The sequence below is a fragment of the Mastacembelus armatus genome, chromosome 10 (assembly GCF_900324485.2).
Source record: "Mastacembelus armatus chromosome 10, fMasArm1.2, whole genome shotgun sequence".
Taxonomy (NCBI): Eukaryota; Metazoa; Chordata; class Actinopteri; order Synbranchiformes; family Mastacembelidae; genus Mastacembelus; species Mastacembelus armatus.
In genome coordinates, this window is record NC_046642.1 from 18,043,584 (window position 1) to 18,066,885 (window position 23,302).

Genomic DNA, 23,302 nt, shown 5'->3' on the forward strand with positions numbered 1-23,302 from the left:
ATTTGGGGGAAATGGCTGAGGACAGAGAGAGGAAGTGTTAGAAGTAGAAGCGGTCTGGATAGGCTGAGTAATGCTTTGGGCAAAAGTGGAAGCAGGAAAAAGCTTGAGGGAATAAGGAAAGAATGGATAAAAGTCCAAAATGCCTCTTTATCATTCGAATCGACCTTGTTTCTTCCCACCAAACTGTTCTCCTCTTTTAAGTGGGTTAAGAGGCACTAAAAGCTGGATGGAGCACTGTAGTCACACACAGAGTCCATCTAAAATCTGGCAAGTTGCACCAAACAGCCACAACTGGATGAAGTATTAATGACCTTGGTGTGACCACAGTGAGGAGTAAACTAGAGGGCCAGATTGTAGAGAAGAAAAAATGTAAGGATGCTGGTTTAAAGCAGGGGAATGTTTTTTCTGATACAGTGCACAGAAAGGTGGCGGATGGGTAGTGGATAGTGTCTCGAGGAATGGCTGATTCAAAATGCATTGTCCCCACACTATGAAAAATGCACTGAAAAAGAAATGCATGGACTCTTGTTGTTTTAGATGTCTGTGTGAGACTCTGAGCACCTTGATTTAATTTGAAGTATCTTAAAGAATGAATGATGCCAATGATTTAATCAAACACTTTGATGCTTGCTCTCTCACCCCTCCCCTGTTTCTCTGTCTGTCTCACTTTGTCTTCTTCACAGATTCAGTGCAAGAGTGCCCGCGCAATTGCCATGGTAACGGAGAGTGTAATTCTGGTGTGTGCCACTGCTTCCCAGGATTCCACGGCATGGACTGCTCCAAAGGTATTAGCCCCTTACAAATGTGTTTCTTCCATCAGAAAATTCTGCCTTTTCTACCACCTAATCAGACAAGCAGGCCCATTTCACTTCCAGGCAGAAAGCAGAGAGGATTAAGAGCAGTAAGATGGCGAATGGCCTTAGGTGGAGCCGACAAGATGAGTGATGATGAATGGCAGTTCTGCCAGCTAACGCCTTCCTGGCTCTGCTCTCACCTGAGATAGACAGCTTTGATGAATAGTTTAGTTACCTCTGTCTGTAATTACTCTTCATGTCATCGCCACTCTCCAGCCCCTTAACCACTCTATTCACCCTCCCGCACAGTGAAGTGTTGGTGGGGTTGGGTGGGTGTGTGAGTGTATGTGGGTGGGCAGCTTGGCTTTTCCCTCCTTTCAGCATCTCCAAAAAGCCTGCTAATTGTTTTTCTTTTTTCATGCACAGGGTTTAATGTTTCCCCTTTTTGTCCGTTCCTTCAGCGGCGTGCCCGGTGTTGTGCAGTGGCAACGGCCAATACGACAAGGGCTCCTGTGTGTGTTACAGCGGTTGGAAGGGACCCGAGTGTGATGTTCCTGTCACGCAGTGCATCGACCCTCTTTGCAGCGGCCATGGCACCTGCACTGATGGCAACTGTGTGTGCTCCATTGGCTACAAAGGGCAGAACTGTGCAGAGGGTGAGAGGAGTTAATGGTGTGGGGATCCTCAAGGGTGTGTGATGGGTTGATGTCCTTCAGCTGTTTTTAATCTATGTGCAGGTTTCAGTGTGTCAGAGTGATTATTTTTAAAGTAAACATTGATGCTTAGAGCACAGCAAAACACATTTCACACATTCAGATATACACACACTCACCTCCTAACTCCAGTCAGCTCATTATAGCACAATCTTACAATGACTGACTGTCTGTTCCCCCCATTTTTACAGATGAAGTATGGCGCTGCAGCTAAAACACATCAGAGATTTTATTATTGATCCTTGTTAAGAAGGATCAGCCTGCCACATTCTTGGTCATCAGAAAGATAGAAAGCAGGAGAGAAAAAGAGAGATAAGAGATGGCGGGTGAGTCAGAGCAACAGTGAGATGAATATGTATAAAGAAGGAGAGAACTGAAAAAGAAGAGCAAAAAGAGATTGCCAAGTGTGTGGATGAAGAGAGGAAAAAAGATATAAGGAAGAAAGGAGTAGAGTGACAGTAAGAAGAAGTCAAGACACAGGGCCAGAGAACAAGGTCAGCATTTTCTCTCCTGCTCTTTTTCTTTTTCTCGCCATCTTCCTCTCATCCAATTTTTTTTTTCCTTCTCCTCTGGTCTCAAATCTGATATTCATCACAGCAGAGTCCCTCAAACAATTTACCTGGAGTGCCAGCGACATGAAAATCAATAACTTTGATCTGCCGTTTCTGCCAGGCGAACAAAAATGGAGGGCCGAGGTTACGTGCAAGCTTGTGCCTTTGTGTGTGTGTCTGTGTGTGTGTGAGAAGAGGTGCGGCAGGGTCAATCATGCCTGGGGGGTTGAGAGACTTGTCAGACAAAGAGGATGAGGAGAGAGACAGAGGGAGAGAGAGTGAGAGGGAGCGACCTGGACAGAGCAACAAGAGAAGGCCAGAGGAGGGGTGGGTGGGCGCTTTGCTAGGAGGAGGTAATTTGTCAAATTGGTTTTCACTCACTGCTCGGACTCAGAGCTGCCTGTCAACCTGGCAGACTGACAGTGTTAGATTTTCCCCCATGTATTAACACATACACACAAATGCATACAGATGCTCATGTATTCAGGCAAACACACACAGAATAATGTGTCAGCGAGACTTGCTGCTCTTTAAGAGTGGAACACATTTGCTGCTATGCCCCAATTATAGACTCCACTATTCATTATTGTGTGCTTTAATTGCCTTAGTAATATGTCTGCTAATGTTTTCTTTTATTTCTCATTATCTTTTTGTGTACACAAAGAATACAAATGTGTCTTCTGTCACATCTCTTTCTTTAAAAACTCATAATATTTAATTTGCTTCTAGCATCAGTTGTTGTGTTAGTTTGTGTTCATTTTGATTTTTTTCTCTCTCTTGTGTTTTTTTTTTTACATTGGTGTATCTTTTGTTTAATTCAGTGGATTGCCTGGATCCGACGTGTTCCAACAATGGCATCTGTGTGAATGGGGAGTGCCACTGTAAGCCAGGCTGGGGAGGGCTCCACTGCGAGCTGCCCAGGGCCCAGTGCCCAGACCAGTGCCATGGCCACGGGGCCTTCATACCAGACACTGGGCTGTGCAGCTGTGACCCCAACTGGATGGGGCCTGACTGCTCAATGGGTGAGTATGACTTCACAGCTGGTGGTTCACTTGCAAGAGAGAGTACACGCAGGAAAGATGAAGTTTGAGGTGTCATCATTGGGAGGTGGGTTGTTGACTACTCATGGTCCAAACATATTTTGTGTTCCTCAAGGGTGCATGGCTAATTAATTTATTTCATACTGATCTGGGTTTCAAACTGTGCTTGGATGAAATCTATAAACAACATAAAGTTGCTCAGAAATAGGATGTAGCAACTGTATTATCTAAGCCAAATTGGAATCAGAAGGAATAAAAAAGTGGCAAGTGTTTTACTGTCATGCTATATAAAATCTCCCTCAGTAGACTGCTGGTGACAGTATGGTTATGACAGCTTTTTATGATTATCAGGGTAGTGCTCAAAGCCCAAAATGGGCAGGGCAAGGTACTTTTATTTATATGGCACATTTCATTACAATGGACTTTAGATAACTGTAACAGCACAACACATGCATAACAGAATATAATAGATAAAATACAATAAAAAGCAGCAACAACAACAAAAGAAAAATATGAAGAAAAAAAACACCCACAAAAAGACATGACAAACCCCCGCACCCAGCCCACAGAGACAAAATGCAAACACATATCCACACACAGGCACACAACTAATAATAAGGCTGAAAACTGGAAAAGTTTTAATTTTACTTTTAAAACATTTTTTGCACAGATATCAGGATCACATCAGAGAGAGCAAAGTCAAAGTAAAGGGCTACTCACTACCTATGACTCTTGTAGATACAGTTGGAGGACAATTACATGATGACCTGAGAGGTGTGACTGGCCAGCAATCATTAAACGTGTGAAAATGCACTGGTGGAGCCTAACTGTTATGGTCTTTATAGATCATTATTAGAGTTTTAAAATTCATTCTGTATTGTCCTGAAGGGTAATGAAGTGATTGTATCATAGGAGAGATAATGAAATGTGAAATGCAAATTCAAGGAGTACATGTAATGTTGGAGGTGTTTTTGCACTGGGGATAGTGACACTTACAGTTAACCAAAGATGGAAAAATGCCTGTATAGGAGGACGCTGAGGAAAATGGAGGGTGCCTAGAGTCTGTGCATGACGCTGATAATTCTAAGCTGCTGCACCCTCAGATGGAGTAAAAATGATAATATATATTGCATATAAAACTAGCTGAGTTCATGTCTAAATGCCTTTCATAATAAAATACTCAACTTCCACAGTTCTTTATCTCAATAAAATAAAGTCGCTAAGCTACCACTGCAGGAAAAACAGCAAACTCCAGTATGCCAGCCTGAGAATGCTTCCCATCTGAGGATCACAAACAGGGATCCAGCATTTGCTATGAAAGAAGCAATACTTAACTTTAATAAAGACAACATTGTTCCACACTGCAGGATCCCTCAGCGAGTGTGTATCAAAACATCTGTACATACTACATTCCCCGCACAACGGGGGTCCTGAACACACGAGCAGAATTGTCGCTTCTCACCACATGCACTGTCTTTGCCTGCAACATCTGATCCTCCCAAACAGTGACTATAATGGAGGCTTAGAAAATAAGCCCTGTCTGTACACAACTATAATCACTGATTTTAAATTAAGGTGCATGGTGGAGAATTGTATTTAGTGTAATGCTGGTCTGATTGTTTTTTTATTGTTTTGCAGGTTTGGATGCTAGCCCTTTTTGTGCACTTGCCTGGGCAATTTGACATTGTTACTCATTGTCACATGGGATGAAGTCAGACAAAGCACTGATTGTATGATTTGCAGGTTCAAACTGTGAAAGTTTGTACATGTCTGGTTACATGTCACACCTGTTTGATTGGCATTTTAGTGACTCCAGTTCTAACATGTAGTCAGAGCTGGCTTCACAGTGAAATATGGTCAATTTGATGCTCTTGAAACAACAGATATACTGTATGTAGCCTAGACATCTGAAAAGCTCATCTAGTCATCTGTTGACCTGCAAGTCAGCAAATCAGCTCTTTCTGTTCTTTGGTGAAGCATAAAGCTAGAAAAAAAAAATCTCAACCTTTAGGTCTAGTATTCCTTTTTTGAGCAACATTTTTCTTGCTTCCTACAGAGGTGTGCTCAGTTGACTGTGGGACCCACGGAGTGTGTATGGGCGGAGCTTGTCGCTGTGAGGAGGGCTGGACTGGCACAAGCTGTGACCAGCGTGTGTGCAACCCACTCTGCATCAAACACGGCACCTGCAAGGATGGGAAGTGCCAGTGTCATCAGGGCTGGAATGGAGAGCACTGCACCATTGGTAAGCACTTCTGTGTATTTGTGTGTGGGAGCGTGTTTGTATGTTTGATGTACGTCTGCGTGTCAACACGTGGGTGTGCACAGAAACACCAGCACCCAGTCAGTCTAAACTGGCAGCTTCTTTCCACGCTGTTAAAAGAATTTGGAATTGAGAAATGGAGGCAAAAAGGGAGACCTTAGGGAATTGAAGAAGGGGGCTGAGTAGGAGGTGGGCGAACAGAGAGGAGAACTTCTTAGAAGTGGGGGTGGGAGGATTACAAAAGAGCAGGATTTAGCCGTTTTTAGGTTGCCTCTCAACTGCAGACCCCAGGAGTCTTAGTTTCCACAGCCTTTGAAACACCAAAGTTATGTGATGAAAGGTAAAAAGGTAAAACTCTTCACCTCACTGTGATCAAAATATACCTCTCTCACATTGGGTGTATGCATGCACATAGTTGTGCTGGTGTGTGTGTGTGTGTGTGTGTGTGTGTGTGTGCGTGTGTGTGTGTGTGTGTGTGCCTTTCTGTGTCAGTCAATCACTGTTTCATATTGACATCACTGTCACTTTGGACGGATGAGTGCCAGATTCCTTTGATTCAACCGCAGTGCTGTTAGACACAAAGTCTCATTTCCTTGTCATCACCCACACTGTGATTGCAATCTGATACACACACAAAGAAACAAAACACACGCCAAGCAGCACCTATATTCACATACACATGCATGCCAACACATAGGCTACATAGTCACAGGGGAAAAACAGTTTATGATCTCCCCATTTCCCCCATCAGAAAGTAGGGCAGCTTTGACTGCAGCATCAGCCCAAGATGAAAGAGTTGTCAGGCCTCAGCTTGGCACAAAGCACACTTCACTAGCACCAGATGCTCTGTGTTAGCTTATCTCAGCCTGCCTGTTGTTCATTTCAGCTTTGCATGATGTTGCTTGCATTTACTTAAAATACTCTCCCCATCTCTTACCTTTTGCACATTTTCTCCCACTGCAGACCATGGGAGCATGGTTGACAAAGCAGGTACCGTATCTGAATCTGGTGTTTTGTTTCTTAGCCTGTGGTGGTAGAAGCTAGCTGTTGCATTTGTGGGTTTTGGCCTGGCTTGGCTCTGTAGATTCTGTGGTGCTATCTGTTCATAGATTAGGGTGCCAGCCTCAATGATAACTCCCTACATGTAGCGCACGCTCATTTACAGTGGTGCACTACAGCAGGGGTTAGCTGTCATTGAGCCTAGATGTTTTGTGGGGTACTGTAGAGCCTAGTGTGGCATCAGCAGTGTTGAGGGGCTGTGCTGTGAATGTGTGGATGTGCATGCGTGTGTGCGTGTTCTTCATATTTCTAATGTGGAAACACAAACACATAACTCTGCTCAGGTATTCTAGTCATGTACATCTGCTTCACACAAGGAGAAAATGAGGAAAGCCGTAAAGAACTTTTGAGGTAATTGGTGAATTTCATACGCCACTGATGCGAGGCCTTAATGTGGTGTCAAAAAATACAGAGCTGTTGAGTGTGTGTGTGTGTTTACATTTGGGTATTTGTGGCAACAGTTGCGGCCATGGTACAGTGGCTAATAAATTTATTTTGTGCGCATATGTGTGTGCGTGTGTTTGTGTGTGTACGAACCAGCCATCATATAGTATTAATTCCAGATTTTCTATCCTTTAATCAAACCCATCCCCTTCAAACTAGGCTAAGAAAAGGAAACAGAAACAGATCAGTCAGATCACACAAAGATAAATAGAATCATGGCTAAGGTTAACACATTGATGCAAACAGAGAAGGGTGCAGGTCTAGGGTGAGTTGTCTCACATGCACTGCAAGAATGCTTAATAGATAGCCCTGCAGCTGAACCTCTGTCAGGTTACACAGAGCGGCACAGATTACCTGACAGTACAGGTCCCCGGAGCACTGTTAAGAGTGTCCTCTCACCCTCTACACTTAATGGAATAGCTCTCATTGTTTTATGAAGAGCCAGCACAGAGAAAAGGTAAATCGTAGGGTTAAAGAGGGAGCAAGAGACAGAGGAGAGTAAAGAAGAGTAGATGGAGAGAAAGGGAAGCAGATAGACAGGTTAACGAACATGTGGGGTAGCACAATCAGTGTTTTCTACGGTAGCTTATTAGGAAATAGAGGAGCAGGTGAGTGGAGGTTTTCTGAAAAAGTGCAGAATTATGTGGTTTATCTATAAGCAGCAGTCTTGGATTTATGGTGGTGCCCTTTACTTTATGACCTTTAGAGGAGACAGAGCTGGAATCAAGGGGAATCGAGAGAATGGTGGAACTGTTTCACATACTGTCCTGACTTCTTTTCTTTTCTATACTTTGTTCTCATTTTTTCTCTATTTCTCTGTCTGTCTCTCGCTTTCAGTTTCTCATTCCTTCCTTGGAGTCTTACACGGTATCTTTCTCTATCCAGTCATATACCCTGACATCCACCACACACACACTGCAACTCACACGGGTGTGTGCTGACCCATAACCCAAGGCAATTTCTTCTCCTTTTTAAGGGGATTTCATCTGAGTCCAACTACATTAGTGGGGTGGGTGGACTTAATAGTTTCTGAAATCCCACTTTATTCTAGTTAGTAAAAGAGGGTATCGACTAGGCCCTGGCATTAAAGAGAGAGGAGCCTCGTGCCAGTTTGACCAGGCAAACCGATCAATGCCCACTATGGATTGTCCTGTCTGGGTGCTTCATAAGTAGTTGGCTGCTTTAAATGCAACTCCATTTAACAGGCAATCACTGCTAACTGCTTTTGTTCCCTGTGCTCAATACTTGGGGACAATCTATTTCAGCCTGACTGTTAATACAGCGTCATGAGCAGTCCCCTGATGCAGAAAATGGTAATAATTAAAGATAAAAACCTTTGATTTGATTCCTCTTGTTGAGCTGTAAACATGGTTAGGCTCCTGTCTCCCCTCCGTCCCCTCTTCTTGGGAGTTGAAACAAGATGGTGCACCATCTTTCTCAAAGTCCTTTGTTGACTTTCCCTCATCGCCTGGTGGTTGAGCCATATGATAAAATGCCAATCGGGGTGAAATGCCTGTTAATTTAGCTGCTGCCATGGTTTAGATTGCACTATTTGTATTCATAATGCATGGCTTTATTGATGCAGCGATTTGTTAGAGGGTAAAGTCCTACAGTGCAACTTGAGCGAAAATATGTTCATTAATCTACTGAGCAGGACTCGATGAAAAGCATTTCATATTCATAATCTCTTACTGGGTTATTTTGTCCTTCCTCACTCTGTCGGCACACTACCACTGAGTGGGAAATGTCAGGTCATATCTCCAGGGTGCGTCGTGCTGTGTGTGAGCGTGTGTGTGTGCGTACGTGTTTGTAAGTAAGCGCCATTGCGTGCATGCACATATTGTTTTATCAGTCAACCATGTCTTTTCCTCCATCTCCCGTGGGTAGACTTAAGAGTGTCACATCCCGCTCCTTCATTTATTGAGGAGGAAATCACTGTGACAAGTTTGTTTGGGGCTCTTTGTGCTGCTGAAAACATTGTCATTGTGTGTCGTCATGCCTTTTTTTCCCTCTCCCTGATAGATTATAATGTGGCAAACGCACGGTATCATGCCAGAGCTAGAAAGGTGCGATTTTAGGGTGATACAGAAAAATGGTGAGGCAGTCCAGAAGTTAAAGACCTTTTCAAAAAAGCTATCGATGGGCAAAGTTTTCTGAGCAGGTATACAGATTTTTGACATTTAGGACCCAAGATAGTGAAATAGGAGGACAGGATAGTAGTAGGAGGATAATATAGGAGTAATGGTGAAAGAATAGCTTGACATTTTAGGAAATATCCTTATTAACCTTCTTGATGACAGATAAATGAGTAGATTGATACCACTCTCAAATCTGTCCATTCAATATAAAAGCTTGTGCCAGCAGGTGTTTATCTTAGCTTAGCATAAAGACCAGAAACGGGGGGACTAGCGTAATTCTGTCCAAAGTGTAAAAATGACAAATTGTGTGTATTTTTCTTGGCTGCGCACAATAAATACTTTGAGTTTTTGGTGTTGGTTGCCTGACAATCTTGGCACCCAACACCAAGACTCTAGGAAGTCACAGCTCACAGCCAAGAAATAGTCTTGACCATAACTCACATAAAACCACAAAACTGAAGTTTCTACACAGGTTTTTGCAAAGATTCAACAAATTAAATATATTATGCTAATGAGTGTGCTTTAGGGCGATGGTAGCTGGATGTTATTACCATCACACAGAGCCAGGCTAGTGTTTCCCCTGGTTTCTAACCTCTATGCTAGGCTAAGTTAGCTGAGTGCTGGCTCCAGTAGCTGAATGAGTAAATGTGAAAGAGGATATCAACCTTTTTATCTAACTCTTGAAATTAAAATAAGTCAGCATATTTCTCAAATGTTGAAATATTCCTTCAAATTTTCTCCACTGTGCAATGAAAAGTTATCAGAAAATGTTACTTTGAAAAAATGGTACTGAGCTCTATAATTGGAAATTTCTTTATCCAGAGTGCACTAAAATGTCTGCTTTTCCCTGCCTTAAAGTCACCGAGCTGAGGGTTCCCTTCGCTATGCTAGATACAGAACTTACCTGGCTCCAGGGCCTTAGAGTCTGGTAGGACTTTTGCATAAGCTGAAGTGAAGGTTTATTAGTTCATAGACTGCCACTACAGTCACACACATACACACTTACACATGCACACATACACACACACACACACACACACATACTGTCGAACATAATCTCATTCTCTCATGAGAAAGCATTACTCAGGCCATCAGAATCCCATTACCTACACTGAATCATAAGTAAGGGAGAGAAAGAGAGAGAGAGAGAGTGAGGCTGCAAGAGAGAGCGATGATCGGGTGGGTCTCTGTCAAGTAAGTGAATCAAGTGATCTATCCACCTATGTCCACACGTACACACACACACACACATTAGCAATCATCCCGCAGGTGTAGAGACTAACCAAATGGAAGGTGTGCATGAAAATTACCTGCTGAATTAAATTGATTCTTGAACAATCAATGCTTCGAGTATGCTTCTGTGTGGTTATTAAATTGAGTGAAGCTCTTTGGTTTATCATAACCATATGAGCTTGTGTGTGTATGTGTGTGATCGGGTGTGTGTGTGTGTGTGTGTGTATGTAACACTGTGTTCATCTGTTTATCACTGATGACAAAACAAACAAGCATCACCCTCCCATCATCTCTCCCCTTTTCCTTCCTCCTCACTTCCCTCCCCCTCTCTCCTCCTGTCCTCTTCTCTCAGACGGCTGTCCTAACTTGTGTAATGGGAATGGCCAGTGCACCATGGGACAGCAGAGCTGGCACTGTGAATGCCAGACAGGCTGGAGGGGCCCCGGCTGTAGTGTTGCCATGGAGACCTCCTGCGCTGACAACAAGGACAATGAAGGAGGTAAGATAAGGCGAGCAGGAGAAATTTTGTTTTGCAGCCTTTACTTAAAGATGCCTCTTGCAAATGAAATTGCTTTTAGATGAAACAGAGGACAAGAGAGAAAAAATAATGAATTAGAACAAGAAATAGAATTAAGATAGTGGTCTCAGGAGAGGAAAACCAAAATTAAACCCTCCTTGGTGAAAGAACCAAAATATTATCAGAATATTATATCGACAAAGAAGGGTAGCTTTTTTGCATTCTTCACTGATCACCTCGTCATTGGTGCTCTTTCCTGTCTTTTAGATGGGCTAACAGACTGTATGGACCCGGACTGCTGCATCCAGAGTCCCTGTCAGAACAGCCCACTGTGCCGTGGCTCCCGGGACCCTCTGCAAGTCATTCAGCAGAGCCCAATGTCACAGCCACACGTTCGCTCTTTCTACGACCGCGTCAAGATGCTTGTGGGACGGGACAGCACCCACATCATCCCTGGAGAAAACCCTTTCAACTCCAGGTATTGCAGGAAAGCTTATATGCAAAGGCGTACAATACACAGATTAATCTACGCCACCAGTTGTATCCTAAACAACCACTGGACATATACCAAAAGATAGCAATTAATGCAGGACAACAACTTTGAATCTTTTTTGCTTGAATTTTCATCCTTTAAGCACAAAGTACATGTTTGTCAGTAATGTTAAAAGAAATGATTATACATGTCTGTGAGATTGACTGTTAGGGAATATTACCACTTTGATGCGCTTATGCAAATAAATATATGCCTTGAAAATTATACTAACTTTAGATTTAATAACACAGATTTCAAATAGACTTCACAATGATTCAGAGCCAGCCAAGACCTTAACAAATCCCAGAGCCAAAGGCAGAGCAAGCCAAGATCCTCCCGTAGAGTTTTGCAGGGCTGTGAAGCTCCATGGTGCTGCTGATTCCAGTCTGCATATATTTACACACACAGACATCAGACATTTTAATCATAAATAACTCATCAAAGTGCTGATGCACTATAATGTTTAAGTGTTATTCTATGTGTGTCAGCTTTCCAGGACCAGCCACTCACACATATCTGTCGCCATTGTCATGGTTTGTTTACATGATTGACATGAGCTAATCTAGATGGCGGGGGTTGCTGATTGTTTCTAATTAATGAGTGATGGAAGACCAGAGCCATAAATGAATTGGCAAATTGGATGATTGAAAGATGGAGAGATTAATCAAACCAGATGATTGATGGTTAGGAAGATTGGGTTGATAGATTGACTGTCGCTCTCTCTTCTATCTTCTTCCAGTTTGGCATCTCTTATCCGGGGTCAAGTGTTGACTACAGATGGAACCCCTTTGGTTGGGGTGAACGTGTCTTTTGTCAACTACCCCCACTACGGATACACGCTGACACGGCAGGATGGAATGTATGTACAACAGTTTCCCAGCATGCCTTGCTGAACTGAAACTACCTCACCACATAGCCTGTTCGATTAGATTAGATTAGATTAGATTAGATTAGATTAGATTAGATTAGATTAGATTAGATTAGATTAGATTAGAGAACTTTAATTATCCCAACAGCAAACTAAACTGTTGAATCCAGAAATAATTACACACAGCGTAAAGAGGGGATTTCAAACAGGAGCAGTGTTAACATATTTCACAAAAACATCACAACTGAGAATTAAAACACTACACATTTCCTAAGTGAAAGTATTATACAGCTAAAGTGAAAACATTTGCATTACAATGAAAACAATGCAAAAATGTGAAATGTGAAAACTGTAAATAATGCATACATACATAATCATACAAGTCGAACGTTGAACAACTGCTAGATATAAGGGTTGTTTTCATAAATGAACAGATTTTTTTAGGTCATGTGATCTTACACAGTATGACAGTAGAAGTTTAATTCAAATTGTTACATGTGAAATCAAAAATGATGGCCGTCAGCAAAAGTTTTACAGGAAAAACAACCTTGAAACTGTGAGTGTTTAAAGTACCTAAATCGTTTTCTTTAATAGCCACTTTCCAAACTCATTTGGTTAATTCACCTGACATGTCTCTCTATATCTTCTACAGGAATTCAAGTTTCTGGGAGTTGCTAGGCTACTTTAATTTGGCTCTTCTATCCAATTTCCCCAACCTATTGAATTTAAGTCTGGCTGACATCCGTAACATGTAATTTTAAAATTTGATTCATTGGTTCTTCCGACTGACCTCCGCTCATTAAATTTGCAATTTCTGTTTCCTGTCTCAGGTTCTTTAAGCCTTCTTCTCCTCCTTTTATCAATTGTTTCTTTGCTGAATTTTGTTTCACTTAGGCCCCGCTGACACTGAAACATCTAAACTTCTGGTAACATTTAATTTACCTTGTATTTCAGGGGCAGTTACTCACCAGTTTCACAGACTTGTGACATGAATGAACATGTTCTAATATCCCTACCTGACTTTGTTTAGTTTTGATGAGTGCTATTTTCTTACAGTTGTTAGAAGCTCTTGGCCACAGCCGTTCCAGACACTTGCAAAGAAGAAAATGACAAACATGTGAATGTGACCTTTTTCTATACTAATTATTACCCTACAGCTGTTAGCCATATTTTAGTGACCAAGGGGGAACCTATGCTGTAAAGAAGTCACGTCTATACTGAGACCAGTTTTCTAACACTCTGATATTAATTTTTCAGACCTTTAACTGTTGTCTAGACTGTCTAGACAAGTGTATTGTAAATGTTTGTTGTACCATAATGAGGTAATGTTGAAATATTTATTCCAGGTGTTTTTGTTGTTGAATTCCTCCTAAAGCAGTGGAGTAAATATTAAATTAGAAGAAGAGAAACACTGAGTCCAACAGTCCAAATAACAGTCCGTCCACCACAGCACGCCCCACCTGTACCTCATTCCCATCCTCTTCTTGCAAACCTCTCCAGGTTTGACCTGATAGCTAATGGTGGTGCATCACTGACTCTGCGGTTCGAGCGTGCCCCCTTCCTGAGCCAGGAGCGCACTGTGTGGCTGCCCTGGAGCCAGTTTTATGCTATGGACACTCTGGTGCTTAAGACAGAAGAGAACACGATCCCGGGATGTGACCTGAGCGGCTTCGTCAGGCCTGACCCTCTTGTGATTGCATCCCCTCTCTCCTCCTTCTTCAGCTCCAAGCCAGGGGAGAAACCCATCATACCGGAGACACAGGTGCAGTACCACTGACCTCTGGCAGCCGGCTAATCTTTCTTCTGGTTCCCTAGCTCTCTTCCCACAATCCTGTATGCCTGTATATCTTATTGCTCTCTTTCTGCTTTCGCTTCTATAGCCATCCCTCCATTTGTTCCCTCTTTCTCTATTTCTTTATTTATTCCATTGTTTTTCTTTTTTCTTTTTTCGTCCTTCAGCCTTCAGTGGAAGCGTGACCCCCATTACTCCCTCACTGTCTAATCCGCTCTAATCCCTCTCTTCTGTCATCTCCTCTCTTTGTCTTCCAGGTGCTGCATGAGCAGATTGAGGTGCCTGGCACAAGTCTAAAGCTGTGCTACCTAAGCTCCAGGACACAGGGCTACCGCTCCCTGCTCAAGGTGACCATGACTCCGGCCATAGTGTCCATGGGCCTGTTGAAGGTTCACCTCATGGTGGCAGTGGAAGGCCATCTCTTCCAGAAGTGGTTCCATGCCTCACCTAACTTGGCCTACACGTATATCTGGGATAAGACTGATGCATATGGGCAAAGGGTCTATGGACTGTCTGAAGCTGTTGGTGAGTTGAAGGCATCGATGGAGGAGCTGTGTTTGGGCGGTGGGGTATTTTTTTCCAGGCCTGCGCTTCCTGCATAAATGAAAACTTTACCAGAGGGACAGAGTACTAATTAGAAAGCTTTAAGGAGCGTTAATACACTATAAACCCAACCTCCATTCGCTGTGCAGTATAACCACGTTTAAGTGCTTTTTTTTTTTTTTTTTAGATGTCTATTTTTCATTGAGGCTGCGTGTGGTTCAATCAGCCAGCCGTAACTGTGGTGAAGGGTTATTAGCCATTAGGGTGAGTTAGCAGTTAGCTACTGGAGCAGCAAGCACAGGTCCAGGGCAGCCTCAGTGCTATTATATTCTACTGTCACAGTCGCTCACAGATGCTCTCAGCCAAACACACCTGTCAGGCCACAGATGCAGTGGACATCTGGGACTTCAGCATGGACTACAATCAGGAGGGGCATACTGTCATACTGTTTGGGAAATTACATTTACTCAAAGATCCCAAAAGTTCTCTAGGGCAACTGCGATTTTATTTGGAAATGAAATAAAGCTCATGCATGGTTTCTGATTAGGTTATGTTTTGACAACAGTGAGTACAGATGCAGGTATACTACGTTTTTCTTTGCCGTGAAGGTGAAAAGGTGCTAGTAACAGCACTCTCACCGTGGCTCAAGTGGGAGTTGATGTGTCAACACACACTTCCTTTTAACAAGTAGGAACACAATAGCACATACATGCATGTGCAGGAACCATATATAGAGTGGTGCCTGAAAGTGTTCAAACACCTTCACTTTTTTGAACACTTTATTATGTTTTAGATTCTATTTGAAAGGACATACTTCCATTTTTGCCCATCAAAAAATGAAATCTCTCATTTAGATAAGTATTTAGGTGCTTTGCTGTGACATTATTTTCTGTTTCATCGTGTTTTCTTTAATTGTCCCTAAGATGTGTCTAGAACTTGATTGCAATCCACCTGTGGCAAATGGATGAGTGCATTAATAGTTTCTGGAGTAGCCTCACCTCAACATATAGCATTTTCCTCATCCCAGCTCATTTTATTTACTAGTACATTTGTCCAAATCAACAAAGACTATGGCAAGCAGATGTGTATGTCTGGGACATAATGTTTTCACCGGCAGTGTTTTAACCTTGGCAAATGCCATAGCCTGGCAGTTTAAAGGCCCACTGGGCAATCTGTCCAATTAGCAATGTTTTTAATTGATTTAACAGCATGTGGAAGTGTTAGTTAGGTGTAAGTGCAGATTTTGGTACAGGTGCTAACTAGCTTCTCTGTGTATCACAGATTTCACAACTTAAATGAACTTGGAGGGTTATGCTCTGAAGTTTTACATAGCATCTCTTCGTCTCTTGTTTGTATCAGCTTTTGTTGCCTCTGATCTTTTATTTCCCTCACTTTCCGTGTGCCATGTTTTGATTCTGTATTTTTCCTGCCTCGACTCTTTTTTATATGTAGTGTCCGTGGGCTATGAGTATGAGTCCTGTGCTAGTCTCATTCTCTGGGAGAAGAGGACTGCCATTCTGCAAGGCTATGAACTGGAACCTACCAATCTGGGTGGCTGGTCACTTGACAAGCACCATATACTTAACACACGCAATGGTAAGTATATTGAACACAGTTTTTCCCTGTTTTTATTTAGCCTATTCCCTGTGTGTAGCAGGTTTGCAGTACTGCATATCTCACCAAACTTGCTATTGTTTTGGGGAGGAGGGTGTAGGACATGCTGAGCTTCCTGTGGTTCACGTGGAGTTGCCAGGTTTCTCTTTATACTTGGCAGTGAGGATTTTCACAGGAAGGGCTCATGTTGTTTCACCTAGTTTGACTCCCTCATCCATCCGTGCCTGCCCTACTGAGTAAATGTGCACCAACCAATCAGCAATATCTACTAAAACAGAGGCAGGGGTTCAGAAAGCAAAGGCAGTTTTTCCAAAAACTTGTTCAGGATCTCTATAGCAGTGGGCGACTGAGAATCATTCTTATTGCATCAGCTACTATACCATTATCTACACTCTGTGCAGCTAAAAAGCACAAGAATATAAAGGAGCTGGTGTCGCCTACTGTGACAATCAGTGTAGTATTGGAACGGACGGAAGAACCAGTGGCATACAGAAGTATTTTTAGAAGTAGGGGAATGCATTCACGCCTTTCTCGTCCCCAGCACCTGATGTTCCCCAGCTGTACAGCAGGGTCATGTTTTTCCTGACTATGATCCAATAGTAGACTGTTTTACTTTTCCCATCAAAAAGACTGTTATGGCACAATAAGAAAACGTCACCAACATCATCGTTTTGTGAACTGCACTGATGAAAGGAAGTGGAAATTATGCCAGTAAACTATTCTGATTGTGTCTGTGCATTGTGATAGATATATACATTTAGATACCACCTGAGCAGCTGCTGACAAGATCTTGCCTCCTAATGCATGTACTGTATGTGTATGAAGGCAGGAGTCCACAATTAAAATAACAAAGCAATGATAACATACTGAATTTACAGCTGATTTTACAGCAGTTTGGTTTGTGGCAAATGTCAGAACAGTGTTTACATTATGGGATAGTTGGTTATATTAAAAAAGTGGATTTTTATTCCAAAACACTTAATCTTTTATAGATTTTAACACTAATAATTATAAAATATGTAAGATTAAGTTATAATAATTAATGAAATCTGCACCTGGATTCAGTCTCATTGTTGGAAGACACTGATACAGGTGTAGTTCTTCAGTGAACATCTAGGTTTAGGTAGTTGACTGTCAACATGGAATATATGGATTCCTTTTGATAGCAACACAACTAAATCCCTGATAGTGCCATGAAGCCTCCATGTGCCAGTGTACTGTATATATCTATGGAGCATTTTACCAAACTATCAATACCACCAATACAGTTTTTAACCAACAAGGTGTACTTGCTGACGGTGTGGCTAAAAAACTGTTATATAATACATCAACTTCATTTACAACTCTTGTGAAATATTACTAAAAATCCTCCCTGTCCGGCCCTGCAGCAAAATGACGATCTCTATATTGATTTGATGAGTGAATTTATCAGGTGGGCCATGTAAGTTTACCAAATAACTGCAGATGGCAACAATTAACCTTGATCCTGCTCGCCCTATGTTTCTCTCTGTTTTCTCACCTGTCCAGGCATCCTTCACAAAGGAAGTGGCGAGAACATCTTTGTGACAGAGCAGCCCCCAGTAATCACCAGCATCATGGGAAATGGCCGCAGGCGCAGTATCTCCTGCCCCAGCTGTAATGGCCTCGCGGACGGCAACAAGCTGCTGGCACCAGTGGCCCTAGCAATGGGCACTGATGGCAGCCTCTATGTTGGGGATCTCAACTTTGTGCGTAGGGTTTTTCCATCTATGAACACAACTGGCATCCTGGAATTAAGGTAAATCCAAAACCCAAAGCAGGTTGGGAGTTAGAGAGGGTATTTTATATGTCACAGAAATTTGCTGATACAAAAAATAAGGGTTAATTACATTCAAGTAAAATAATTTAGAACTACTACTACTAGAGATGGCAAGATTTTTAATCAATGTTTAAATGTTGCTGTTCATATCACACATCTGTTGTCTGTAAGTTGCCCTCCATAGAACGTGTAAATTAACATTTGTTTTGTTGTGCTTTTATTTTGCTTTCTCCCTTAAAGGAACAAAGATTTCAGACACAGGTAATAACTAAATTCAAAGTTTCTAGTTCATGTCAACAGCAACAGTAAAAGTACCTGATATCAGCTCCATAGAAAATATACAATTAGTCTATTCACAGACATTTTTTATTTTTTCTATCACCTTAGTAATAACCCAACCCATAAGTACTTCCTGGCAGTGGATCCGGTGTCTGGGGCATTGTTCATCTCAGACACAAACTCCCGACGAATTTACCGTGTTCGCTCATTAACGGGAGGTCGCCTGCTATCGGACAATGCTGAGGTGGTGGCTGGGACAGGGGAGCAGTGTTTGCCCTTTGACGAACGCTGTGGCGATGGTGGCAAAGCCACTGAAGCTACACTCATGAGCCCCAAAGGTGAGCTGCTGACAACAAGCCTAGAAAAACACTTTTTAATGATTGAATATTTTTGTCAAATTGAATATTTGTCCATTATCGAGCAAAAATGTTGGCATTTGCTGGATTCACCTCTAAAATATGAGGATTTCTGCTTTTCAGTTTTATGTCATTGTAACAGAAATTCCATTAAATTTAGTCATGATTACAGAATCACTATTGCCATTAGTATCTTACTCATTACTTATGTTAATTTAATGAGGAAAAATTACTTTTGTAATTTTCTGTTATAAATGTTTTTCTCAGTTTACCACAGATATAGAGATATAAGCAGATGTCAATTGAAAGCCCCTTAAAACTCCTTTAAACAGAATATAGTGTTTTTTTTTTTAATGATGTCGCCATCCTGTGTCTCAGCTAAAGCAGGACAGAGACAGAAGGAGGTTATAAACCAGGTTAATGTTAGACTTATTAATGGAATTATTTTTGTGGATCACTGGATCTTAGAACACTGTGACACCAAACTGTCAAGAATGTCACACTGTCACATTTCCTGTCAGTTACACAAGCGTGTCCACCGAGAGCACAAATGCTAGTATATACATACACTGTGTGTGTGTGTGTGTGGTTGCTTGTAAGAGAAGATGGAAGAGATAGAGGGCAATGAACTACTGATTCCCTCTTACCTGTCACAGGCAAAGTCAGCTAACGCACATCAGCTCACCCTCGCTGCCTGTTTCTCCTTCTTTTTCGCAGCACCTTCCACTACTTCTCCCCTTCTCTTCTGTTTCTCGTGCTCTCTCTCTCTCTCTCTCTTTGGTCTCTCATTTACACTGTGCCCTTCACTGTATCCTCCATCTGTTGTCGTGTGTCTCCATGCATTATTTTGGGGCACAGTTGCCTCGAACAAATGCACCTGCCTAAATGCCTGCTGCCTGTTAGACCAACATGGCTGACACTGCTTCACTGGTAAATGATAAAACAGAAAAAGGTAGAAATAGAGGAAATGTAATGTAATGATGTGCAAAAAAAAAAAAAAGAAGCTGCGATGAAAAACCAAGGAAGGAAGTAGAGAGCACCAGATCACTTTCCTTTCTAAAGAATCTGCTTGCAGTCTACAATTGCCCTCTGGGAGGAGTAGGAGCTCAGCTCTGCATCACGATGACTCATCCCAAAACTAACACTTCTCTAACACTTCAGTGACTGTTTCATCACTCTGTTCCCTCTCATTCAATGAAGCATTGAGCAATTCAGCTGTCAGGACTCCTATCCGTTTTCAGCCAGTGGAAAGAGTGAAGTTTAATTGACTTAAAATGTCTATGGGTTATTATGAATCATCACTCATGGTGTTCACCTCCACTTTGACAGGTATCGCTGTGGATAAAAATGGACTGATGTACTTTGTGGATGCCACCATGATCCGTAAGGTGGACCAGAACGGCATCATCTCCACTTTGCTGGGGGCCAATGATCTGACCGCCGTACGGCCACTGAGCTGTGACACCAGCATGGACGTCAGCCAGGTAGGAAGAAGTGAAGAAGAGAAGAGGTGATGGCATGATAGATGTTGATCGACCAGTCCTTTGAGTGCTGAGCTATGACAATTGGGTGGAAATGAGCCAGCCAAGAGGTCAGGGAGAGACTGATTTAGGGAGGGATTATAGACTCCATGGATAAATGAATGGATCAAAAGAAAGTGACAACTGCAGTCATTTAAAAAAATGAAGAGACTTGTCTAAACCTTGGCATCATTTCAAAACACCTCACTCAGAATAGATATGATTTCATGAATATCTTCTTTTTCTGCCAACCAGGTGCGTCTGGAGTGGCCCACGGACTTAGCAGTGAACCCCATGGACAACTCTCTATATGTCCTTGAAAACAATGTCATCCTACGCATCACTGAGAACCACCAGGTCTGTACCATGTAAAAGGATCACAACTGCAAACTCCTTAGGGTGAACACTCACTATAGGGTTTTGACAGGATTTATTCCCAATTAGGTTTTCTTAAGCCAATTTAAAAGTTCAAATTCTAACACAGTTTCCAAAGTTTTGCAGTGGTGGCAACATTAACGATTAATTAACTGAGAATATTCTACTTTGTGGACTCTTACTTTATTATGGGGAGTTAGCGGCACTATTTCAATAGCAAAGCACTGTTTGATCAAAGCTGTGCCATTTTCTGCTGCTGCCTACAGGTGAGCATTATCGCAGGTCGACCCATGCACTGTCAAGTGCCAGGCATTGACTACAGCCTCAGTAAGCTGGCCATACATGCAGCTCTGGAGAGTGCCACAGCCATCGCCCTGTCCCACACCGGTATCCTCTACATTGCAGAGACAGATGAGAAAAAGATCAACAGAGTGAGACAGGTACAAGATGGAGATATACTGTAGACAGTTTGCTGTGTGGTTGTTGTAGAATATATTTATTAGACTGAAGTTATTTTCTTGGCTAGTAAAATGGAGAGCACATCTGGTCAGGCTGTGTGGGTGTGTTTTAAGACAATCTGAGACTGTTTCACATTTCCAGACTCTACATATTATCCAGTCCTCTCTTTTGGTAGCTTTATTTTTGGTAATACATTTGCTTTCATTGAGTGGTGACCTTTTTTCCAATTTCATTATTAACTTGCTGTCCTCCTTAATCTTTCATCTTATTTTGTTTTAGGTGAGCACTAATGGTGAAATCTCTCTCCTGGCTGGTGTTGCCTCCGACTGCGATTGCAAGAATGACGTCAACTGCAACTGCTTCTACGGTGATGATGGCTACGCTCCCGATGCTGGCTTGAACTCGCCCACTTCCTTGGCTGTGTCCCCTGATGGGACAGTCTTCATTGCAGACCTCAACAATATACGCATCAGAGCTGTACGAGCCAATCGGCCCGGCCCTGCTGTCTCAAGTGTGGGGTACGCAGGATCTGCACAGTATGAAGTTGCATCACCAAGGGAACAGGAGCTGTATGTCTTTAATGGTGAGGGGCTTCACATCCAGACAATTAGCTTAGTAACTGGGGAGCCACTTTACAATTTCACCTATGGTCCTGATGGAGAGCTCGCCATGCTGGTTGACAACTGTAACAATACAGTTAAAGTGAAGAGGGACAGCTTGGGCCAAGGAGGAGGAGCTGGCCTGCTCAGACTGGTACTGTTGCCAGAGAATCAAGTGGTGACCCTGGGACTGGACCCCACTGGAGGGCTACGTAGTGTGTCGGCCCTGGGCCAGGAGGTGGCTCTAATGGGTTACAGTGGCAACACAGGCCTCCTGGCTACTAAAGCTGATGAGACAGGCTGGACCACATTTTACCAGTAAGTAAAACAAGCATAGAGCAAGTTGTCTGATTGCTTGTGTGTTTCCACTGCATTTCTCTATATATGAAACACAAAATTAATGTGTATTGCAGGTTTTCTTTTCCTCACTATTGCATTCGCAGTTTTTTTTCTGGCAACCCCACACAGTGCACTACTGCCCCCCTGTGTTAGCATTAATAACTACAACTAATTGCTGTCAGATGATCTGTTATGTCTCTCTGGCACTTTTTTGCCCCAGTGTGCACACACATTTCAGTATATATGCAGTACAAGTCGGAACTTGTCCTTGGCTTACTAGTCATCATCATGGAAATCTCCCTCTCCCATCTCCTAGGTACGACAGTGAGGGTCGTTTGACCAACATGACATACCCCACGGGCATGGTGATGAGTCTCCACCGAGAGATTGAACGCTCCATCAACATTGACATTGAGAGCTCCAGCAGAGATGACGATGTGACTGTCATCACCAACCTGTCCTCTGTGGAAGCCTCGTACACTGTGGTGCAAGGTAGAGTCCCACTCAGCACGTTTCAGGACAAACAGTGGGGAAAATGCTGATAATTAATTTTTAAATACTTGTGAAACTGCAGAATGTGTGGCACAAAGGATGAGAGATACACATACACATAAAGTAAGAGAAGTGAAAATTAGAATGCTGCTCCTTAATGATATTTTTTCACGATATTTAACCTATATATGATTAAGTTAAAATGGGTGCATTTATATACATCCACGCATTGATGAGATACATCACTTTGTCTTTGTATTCAAACACCAGCCACCCTCTGAATGTACAATGGCTTGCCAACTCTAATTGAAAGTCTTGTGATTTTCACTCAGTTATGTGCATGCTCCAGGAGATTATTTTCTTTCTGTGCCCACAACCGACACTTTCGCTCTCCCTCTCATAGAGTAAAATTACCAATATATAGCTGTTAATCCCAACTGAGATCATCCTGCTTTTGAATATCATCACAGCAAAATTCATTAACTCATGTAGAGTGAATCCCCCTCGTCCCTCAAGCTTTCTTCTTACACACACGCGCACACACACCATCATACAAATACAGCTCTCAACTAGTTCCCATGATCCCTGAGCTTATTTGGTCTGTTTAGAGAAGAAGAAGGAGAATGAGAATAATTGCTTCCCTTTCCTTGACCACAGCGAGTGGTGTGACAGATGTATAAATGTGGGCCATGGACTGTGGACTATATATAGAGAGAAAAGTTGTAGATGTGTTCAGTGATTCACCTGCGTTGCAGGAGAAGAAGGGGAGGGTTGTTCACAGCACTGCAAGTGATTTAAGGTTTCCACCACACTGTGAGAGTTTCAGCACAGCCCTCTGCTGACATACTCACTTAACCATCCCGCTCTCTTTCTGCTCTTTCTCGCTCTCTTCATTAACTTGTACACAGTGAATTCTCCATGGCCCTCAAGCTCTCATTTCTCTCTCTCTTTCCCTCTCCCTTGCTTCTGTTTTATTACGAGGTTGTT

General features: G+C 42.5%; 1 protein-coding gene across 2 annotated transcripts in view; it reads left to right on the forward strand.

Annotated features, from left to right (window-relative positions):
- tenm2a (teneurin transmembrane protein 2a) overlaps positions 1–23,302 on the forward strand; it is a 199,840-nt gene that overhangs the window by 169,196 nt on the left and 7,342 nt on the right. For both annotated transcript variants that reach the window (XM_026330623.2, XM_026330622.2), the window contains 18 exons: positions 684–785; positions 1,256–1,450; positions 2,880–3,080; positions 5,155–5,340; positions 10,585–10,731; positions 11,017–11,227; positions 12,021–12,140; positions 13,650–13,911; positions 14,199–14,466; positions 15,937–16,080; positions 17,626–17,875; positions 18,137–18,157; positions 18,284–18,513; positions 19,861–20,015; positions 20,307–20,408; positions 20,693–20,866; positions 21,165–21,802; positions 22,140–22,315. In XM_026330623.2, the coding sequence (XP_026186408.2) occupies positions 684–785; positions 1,256–1,450; positions 2,880–3,080; positions 5,155–5,340; positions 10,585–10,731; positions 11,017–11,227; positions 12,021–12,140; positions 13,650–13,911; positions 14,199–14,466; positions 15,937–16,080; positions 17,626–17,875; positions 18,137–18,157; positions 18,284–18,513; positions 19,861–20,015; positions 20,307–20,408; positions 20,693–20,866; positions 21,165–21,802; positions 22,140–22,315 (3,582 nt within the window). The remainder of the gene's footprint in view (positions 1–683; positions 786–1,255; positions 1,451–2,879; positions 3,081–5,154; positions 5,341–10,584; positions 10,732–11,016; positions 11,228–12,020; positions 12,141–13,649; positions 13,912–14,198; positions 14,467–15,936; positions 16,081–17,625; positions 17,876–18,136; positions 18,158–18,283; positions 18,514–19,860; positions 20,016–20,306; positions 20,409–20,692; positions 20,867–21,164; positions 21,803–22,139; positions 22,316–23,302) is intronic.